The 7,981-nt window shown below is 60.1% G+C and overlaps 1 protein-coding gene across 2 annotated transcripts in view; it reads right to left on the bottom strand.

The window, feature by feature from the left end:
• Positions 1-229: 229 nt before the first annotated feature.
• The window catches only part of CD247 (CD247 molecule), a 72,899-nt gene continuing 65,147 nt past the window's right edge, over positions 230-7,981 (bottom strand). The window contains exons 2-8 of one of the 2 annotated variants that reach the window (XM_053909351.1): positions 5,998-6,101; positions 4,966-5,022; positions 4,384-4,464; positions 3,171-3,206; positions 2,318-2,374; positions 1,607-1,648; positions 230-379 (exon numbers count right to left, since the gene is read on the bottom strand). In XM_053909351.1, the coding sequence (XP_053765326.1) occupies positions 314-379; positions 1,607-1,648; positions 2,318-2,374; positions 3,171-3,206; positions 4,384-4,464; positions 4,966-5,022; positions 5,998-6,101 (443 nt within the window). In that variant the 3' untranslated portion in view covers positions 230-313. The remainder of the gene's footprint in view (positions 380-1,606; positions 1,649-2,317; positions 2,375-3,170; positions 3,207-4,383; positions 4,465-4,965; positions 5,023-5,997; positions 6,102-7,981) is intronic. The other variant, XM_053909352.1, reaches the window with a different exon arrangement.

The following is a 7,981-nucleotide window of genomic DNA, read 5'->3' as shown; positions in this document are numbered from 1 at the left end:
GGGGGCCTGTCCACAGTCCCCAACAAGCCAGAAGACCCGAGAGCCTTCGGGGTTCACCACGGGCTCCTCGAGGACGGGGCCGTAGCCCTGGGGGAACGCACTCCCCTGCAGAGCCCAGGGACGACGTTCCGTGCATGATGGTTTGGAAATGGACGTGACCAAATGTTACAACGCGAAGCGTCCTATTCTTAAAAAGGAATACTTGGGTGGTGAAGAAATACGAGTGAACTGGGTTATAAACGCTTTATCCTGTGTCTTTCACAATCTGGGTGTCTTCAGGTCTGGCCTGTGATTGGCGAAATGCCCGGTGCTCTTAGCGAGGGGGCAGGGTCTGCATGTGGAGGGCATCATAGGTGTCCTTGGTGGCCGTGCTGAGCCCCTAGTGAAAGCAAATCAGAAAAGAAAAGTGGGTCAAGAGCTCCGCGTGGGCTCTAGGCTACCTGGAGGCCAACAAGTGGCTTCCAGAGGCCTAGGAACGATCCCCTCGTGCCCCAGGTAGGGGCCTGGCCCCAGAAGGCTACAGAAAAAATATGTTCTATGTCCTGCTAGGAATGACCTGGAAGCAATTCCTTTCCAGCTAAATTCTTAACGTTTTTCCCAGCTTCCCGAGCACTGAGCCCTACAGTGTCTGGGGCCTAGAAGAACCTCCTGTTGGACCAAAGAGGAAGGAGAGCCCCCACCCTCCCGAAACACTGAGCTGGAATCAGGGTTTGCTCCAGAGTCTGCTGTCCCTGACACCTGGGCCTCCAGGAAGCCAGGACTTGTCACAAGGAGACAGTGGCTCCCTGACCTCGGCCGTCCCCCCCGAGCCTTGTTCCCAGGCCACCCCACTACAGTTATGTCCTCTGTCCTGGTCCCAGTCCCACTACGACGTCTCTCCCTGGTCCAGAAGACAGATCCAGGAAGCCACACACAGGAAAATTCTAGGGGCCCTTTTGACGTCATTCTGAACTCAGGCAAGCTGGGCAGCCTGAAACCTTGGAGCCCGTCAAGCAAACTGTGAACGGCCCAGGGGAGCCAGAAGTAGCCGAATAAAATCCCCCTGGGGATTATATTTTAGAGAAATAGGTTGGCTCTCCTTCGTTTGCATAATTATTCACACTGATTTGCATAAACCAGACACCTGACTACGACACTTTCTTTTTAAAGTTGCTATTTCTCTCTCTCTTTTTTTTTTTTTGGTCCTTCAATTCTCCCACCCATCCACCCGTCGTATTAGGTCTGAGGGTCCGGGGCACAGGCAAGGCTTCTTGCAAGGGTGTGGGGCAGCGCAGGAAGAGGCAGGAAATTGCTCGTGTGGCGTCCTCGGCCTACATCGACCCTTTGGCAAGACCGCACGGCCTCTGCGCAGCTGCCGCTCCTCCGTAGCCAGTGCCCCGGGGGCTCCCGTGGGCACGACCGTGGGAGCCATGCTTCAATCGCTACATCCCAGCCCTGCCCCAGGGCCCGGCCGGTTCAGGGGCCTCGGGTTCGCCCTGCCCGGCTGATGGCGAGAGCTGGTGCCACCAGCAAGCAGAACGTGGGTGTCTAGCCTCGCCCCTGGTTAGACGGCACCCGGGGACCGAGGGCCCGCAGCGCAGACCAGAGGCTCCGCATCCGCTTTTACCTGGTAGAGGCCATCATGCCCCTTCCCTCTCCGCCGCTGGTTCTGTGGGAGGGAGACAAAAGGGCAGAAAGGCAGAGAGTCAGCAGCGGCCTCCGGCTCAAGGCCTCTACTCTAGGGGCCCCCAGAGAATCAGAGGTGACGGTCTCCCAGCCGGTACCCCTGCCCCTGGGCTAGAAAGGTCCTCAGGCCCGAAGACTAAGGTGAGGATCGTCTCCGATGGGGCCCAGGTTTGCTGTGAGCCATGCAGGCCCTCCGGGACATCGGAGTCCTAGGATCCCGGGCTGCGTGGGGGGCTGGCCACGCTGCTTGTCACCTGGAACAAATGGGCCTCCCTGCCCCTCCCAGAATTCCTGGCTGCTATCCATGCTCGCAGGGAATGGCAAGCAGACAGTGCTCTGAGCTCCGGCTCAGAGCACACCATGGTAATTCCTGATGGCGACAAATCTGACTTGCTCGTACAAAGCGTAGTGTGTCTTAGAACCGGGACTCGGTCCCTGAAAGAACATCAGCCTTTCCTTAGCATCTTATGTACGGCCAATGCTTCGCCCCTTGGCAACCATCGCAGGGGCTTTTGCAGGTGATAAGGGGAATGTAGGCGAATGGGTGGGAACAGAGGCCTACAGCAGGCACATCTGGAAGCGGAGGAGGAGCTCCTCGGGAGGAGCATCCCCATCCTGACCCAATTCTCGGGGATCAAGAAGCAGCACTCACGTCGCCTTTTATCCCAATCTCACTGTAGGCCTCCGCCATCTTGTCTTTTTGCAGTGCCTGGAAAAGAAGAGGGCACGGGACACCGATTTCACTGCTTTATGCAGAAGACAGTGGGCTCCCCTACAAGAGGATGCCTCTCGACTCCCTACTGGCGGGGAGCTCGCACAATCAAAGCTCCGGTCCTTATTCACATAAGCATCTCCGTCCCCGACCAGCTCCAACCTCACCCTTCTCCTCGGCCCTTTGGACTCTTCTCTGAGCTGCCAGCCCTTTGCACTGAGCTGAGAAGCTCAGGTTAGGTTCAAAGATAAAATGTGGAATCCTAGCCAAAGAACATGAATGTGGACAATGCGAGGGCCCCCCGGAGCCCCCAGGACCACGTATCTGAGCAAGCTGTCTCTTTACACAGCCAGCACCACGGGCTGTGGATCAAGCAATTGCAGGAAGGAAGGAGAGTCAGCTCTCTCTGGTCCGCTTCATGGCAGACCCACATCAACAGTCTGAAAACCACAATCAGATGCACACCCAGAGGGGGAGGTTGACCTTTGGGCAAGAGGCAACGCTCAGCAAGACTCCAGCCTCTAGAAGCAGGAGCCCCTCAGAGGGGCCTGCCACCCTATACTGGTCCAGCCTGACCTGGCCGTCCCCCGGGGCCATCTGCAGGGAACTCCAACGGCCGACTCAGGGGCTGAGGGAGGGAAGGCAAGAGAAGGCTGTTCTGTACACAGCCAGCCGCCACAGGCAGCGAGCAGGTGGGGCATCTGGCATAGGAAGGTCAAGCGGGGCAAAGGCACAGGGCAGGGAGTGATGCCGTCACCAGGAGCCCCCCTCCAGCCTGCCCTCCTGTACTCACATTGTACACGACTTCCGGAGGATTCCTCCTCCTCTGCTAGGAAAGAGAAGGGGAAGGTTAGAGGTGGAGAAGCAGGGACCCAAGGCAGGAGGGTTGCAGCGGCCTCCTTGCACCTCCCCTCCGCACACCCGGGGCCACCTGCCTGCCCGCTCCCCACCAGCTCCCTCCTGCAGCCCTGCCCCCATCTCCCCCAGCCTCACAGCTCTACCTCAGCCTCTGCTTCTTAGGGCACACTGCACACTCCCTTGCACACAGGGTTCACTTCCACGCATGGCCTCCTTGGCCCAGCCTTGCCCAGGGCAGGCCGCGGGGTCTCGGCTGAGAGCCAGCCTTGCGTGCCCCCTTGCAGACGTAGTGCCATACGTATCACAAACTTATAAGTGGGATTTCTGGCTGAAAAGGAAAGGTACTGAGTACCTTCATTCGGAGCGGGGCCAGCCACTGCTCAGTGAGGGAGCACTGCTCACCCCTCCGTCTCCACCCCTCCTCACCCCTCCTAGTCCAGGGAAGAGGAGAGCTGAGGCTGGAAGGCAGGGGCCAAGGAAACTGCCAGGGTCTCCTCTCCTCCCCGCCCATCCGCTCTAGCAACGGCAGGCCCAGCACAGGGCTCAGACACAGGGGGCTGGGTAGACAGGTGTGACCAGAGACAACAAGGGAGGGCCACCCTAAAACCTGGGCAGCGGGCCTTTGGGCTGAGCCCTGCTTTTAAGAGGGCCCTCGCCTAGCCTTATCCAGCCTCCTGTCCCCACAGATTGTGGAGCTCACAGCCAAGAGAACAGAGCCCCTAGGAGCCTGGAGCCCCACCACGCTCCAAGGGGTACCTGGGACCCAGAATTCCTTGTCCAGTGGCCTCGGGCCCTTCCCGTATGGCCCTCTTCACCAGATCTGTTCCTTTGGGGGGCAGATGGCCCCACTGTGTGTGCATCTCAGGGTGGACAAGAAGTTTAAGGGCAAGCGGGTGGACCTTGGATACAAGGGTGTCACATTCACCTACAGGAGGTCCCTTGCGATGCAGAATGGAGCCCCGGGGGGGGGGGGGGAAGGAAGAGAAGGGCATGGAAGCAATGGCTCCACCTGTGCTAGTGCCCTAGGGCCCTTGCGGGATAGGATGGAGTGGGGGTGAGGGGGCAAGAGCGCGCAGGCACCGAGGAGCTCTCTCCTTGCGGCCGCTGACACCCACACTGGCACACACGGCAGAGACAGGAATGCCTACCTGTTTTCCTCCCATCTCAGGATCCAGGCCTCGTCTCTTATCCAAAACTTCATACTCCTGTCTTCCTCCCAGATTGAGCTCCTAGAACCGACGGGAAAGGCTCAGGGACTGGAAAGACACCCTCTTGAGGGCTGGGCCGGCGGGACTGGGAGTTCCCTCTGGGCGTGGCTCTCAAGGAAAGGAGCAGGCCTGGGGCTGGGGTGGAAGCTGGTCCGGCCGGGCACCCGCATCTCAGAGAACGGACGTGCGTTCGTTCCCCCTGACTCTGTGTGTGTGTGTGTGTGTAAATAGATTCAACCCAAGTCCCGTTGCCCCAGGAGAGTGAAACCTCCTCCTCCCTGCGGCCTGAAGACCCACTGACGTCCCCGCCCACCCGCCTCGGGGCCCCTGCAACCTGCGGGTGGGAGGGGCTCACCGGCCAGCGCGCCCTAAGCAGGACCTTGTGGACGCGGCGGGTACGATTACGGTCCCCGTGTTCCCGGGCCCTAGGGAGGCTCGACAACCCGCCAGCCTGCAGCCCGGACCCTGCCGCGGTCCCCTGGGGGGGGGGGGCGGGGAGGGGCGACGGGAGGGCAGACTTACGTTGTAGAGCTGGTTGGCGCCCTGCTGGCTCGCGGGGGCGGCCGCGCTCCTGCCGAACTGGAAGAGGGGGCGGCGAGGTTAGAGCGCTGGGTCCGCCGGGGACGCGTGCGGCCACCGCGCTGGTCCCCCCACCCGGGCGGCGGCGCTGCCCTCGCCACCGCCCCCCCACCCCCCGCCCCCCGGGGCCTCGGAGATCAACTCCAAGGTGAACGGAGGCTGCGCACGGTCGCGACTCCCATCGTGACCTCAGGCGTCCCTGCTTGGCGCTAGCTTAGTGTCCTTGCGGACCTGCCCCGAGGCACACAAGACCTCGCTCTCGGCTCAGTTCTCTCCGCTGAGGCGCAGATCTTAACAGATCTCACAGATCCTACGGACAGCATTGGAAACCACCCGAGAGATCATCTAGGACAGCGCTGTTCCAACTTTCAAACAGAAAATTAATAAGACTGTTCCTCAGATAGCATCTTTTGCCCAAATCGACAATCCAAAAGAGCAGAAGGCTGGGGGAACCCAAGTGATAACAAGGACCCAGCCTCCTTCCACCCTCTGCTGGCACCGCGGCGTCCCCCCAGCCCCAGCCCCAGCCCCACCCCAGCCCTTCCAAGAAATCCAGACTCTGCAAGGCACCCGCTGAAACCCGAGCTCTGGGCTCACCCTCGCACTTCCTGACACGGAACCTGAGGTTTCCAGAGACAGGCTGGCGGGGCCTCAGTCAGCAGCAGGACAACAGGACCTGGGGAGGGGCCGTAGGTCCCCACCTCCCGCTCTTAGTTCCCTAAAGCCCCTTTTCTGCCAGCAGTACCGCTGCCCTGGCACGCTGGGATGTCTACACGTTTGTATGGTTCCTCGCGAAGACCCCGGCATCAGGCTGTCCCTTCCACTCTGTCAGGCTCAGTGGGACACCAGCCCACCCAAGGGGCACGCTTGGCTGGTCCCTGCTCCGCCGGGGAAGCCGTGCTCCGGGCCCCGCCCATGCTTGAGACTTTGCAAGTAGGGGAGCCCACACCTGCTCCCAGAGTCCACGGTACCCACCTTTGCTCTCAGGAACAGGGCAGTGATGATGACGCCATAGATGAAAAGGATTCCGTCCACCAGGTAGCACAGTTTGGGATCCAGCAGGCCAAAACTCTGTGCCTCTGTGCCAAGAGATGAGACTGATCAGCCAGGCCCAGGGTGACAGGACACATCCCCACCGTCCTAGGGTGGCCCCACAACTGACTGGCCAGGGAAACCATGACAAGGGGGGCTGAATCCATTCCCCACACCCCATCCGACCACAGCTTCTCCCCCATACCCTTGGACCAGCACCAAGGGAAAAACCCAGCCCCCCCCAACAGCCAGACGTGACACCTGGTGGGGTCACAGATCCTGGGGAAGACCGAAGGGAAGCAGAAACCAGGCGGGGGAGTGAAGCTGTCCAGTGGATGCAGGACTGCTGCCTCAGGCCCGCTGCAGCCCAGCCGTGTGTGAGCGCCCAAATGAACCATGCACTCTGGAAGCCTCTGCAATTGGATGCCCACGTCTGGATGAATGGCACCACCTGAGTCAGGTGTGCGGCTCCCTAAGGCCTACCCACAGGGAGAGAACGGGACTGACGTTCGGATGAGATCATCCATCAGGACTGTGGGAACCGGGGTTAACTCCCCCTTCCTGACTCTGCTTCCTCGGTGCGGGGCACTGAGCAGTCTCCCACTCAGGGCAGTGGGGTCTGCGGCTGGGCCTCCCTCCCCTGGGCCCCAAGGAGTCTCCTAAGCAGTAGACAAAGTTACATTTGGTGAGCCACCCCCCCCCCCCAGCCTGAACCCGGCAGTCTCACTACTCACCAGTCCCAGCCCCATGGCCTCAGCTTTGTCTGTCCCTGTCCCTGAACCCCTTCCCTTCCCCACACACTTACAGTTCCAGGGTCACACCTTGCTCCTCCGGACCATTTGCCTCTGTGCCTTTGCATGCACTGTTCCCTCTACATATCCTCTCCCTCTGTCTCCCTGCGGCTCTGCCATCTGGTAGAATCGGATGCACCCTACAAAATGTAGCTCAGAAATCCATCTAGCCTGTCCTACCCCAAACTGCCTGTGAGCCGCTAATCCTCGCTGCCATATCAACCTTTGTCCATTTAGTTGGCGCTGGTATTTTAATATTTTTTTAAGTGTTTATTTATTTTGAGAGAGAGAGAGACAGAGTGCGAGTGGGGGAGGGGCAGAGAGAGAGGGAGACACAGAATCCGAAGCAGGTTCCAGGCTCTGAGCTGTCAGCACAGAACCCGGTGCAGGGCTCAAACCCACCAGCCCGGAGCTCATTGCCCTGAGTCGAAAGTCGGACGCTCAACCGACTAAGCCACCCAGGCGCCCCTTACGCTGGCATTTTAGGGCAACGGGGTTGGAGAAGGAGATATAGTAAATGTCTTGGCTAAATAAAAGCAATTTTATTTCAAAGCTCGCTGCACCGTGAGACCTGGGTTTCAGACCGTACTTCCTGCCAGGTATTTGCAGCGACTCCGCCCGCTACCTGTCTCCGCCCCTGCCAGCTAAGCTCCGCCCACAGTGGCGGCTTCTCCCAAGGTCGGAGTGCCCTCTGGTGGCCGCCTGCAGCCCCCTGGTCGGGGCTGTGGGAGCGGATACCCTGCCCTTGAGCGCTGGCTTGCCCTTACCAGTGGGGTGATTTGCGGCACGTTAGTCACCCTTTCAGCCGCCTCTTCTGTTAAACAGGGTGAAAATGCTAACATTTCTTTAATGTTTACCATGTGCCAGGCACCCCTTTAACGGAATAACTTGTCAGAAACTCCCAACAGCGCGACGCAGAAACACACACAGAACTTCAGGTTTGCCCAGCAGCACACACACAGCGCGAGAGGCGGCCGGGACTGTGTTGCTCTGCGCCCTCCTCCCCTGGGTCCGGCCCTGCCCACCTTTCTCCTGGAGCGATGTTTGGGCTTCTCCCGCGTGCTGTGTGACTCAGGGCGGCGGCAGGGTTCCTCCCCTCCCCTCCCCTCCCCTCCCCTCCCCGGATCCTCAAGCCT

Source organism: Panthera pardus, unplaced genomic scaffold (genome assembly GCF_024362965.1).
Source record: "Panthera pardus isolate Hobbes unplaced genomic scaffold, ASM2436296v1 HiC_scaffold_21, whole genome shotgun sequence".
Classification (NCBI taxonomy): Eukaryota; Metazoa; Chordata; class Mammalia; order Carnivora; family Felidae; genus Panthera; species Panthera pardus.
The sequence above is the reverse complement of the archived record's forward strand: the minus strand, read 5'-3'. Positions and strand labels throughout refer to the sequence as shown.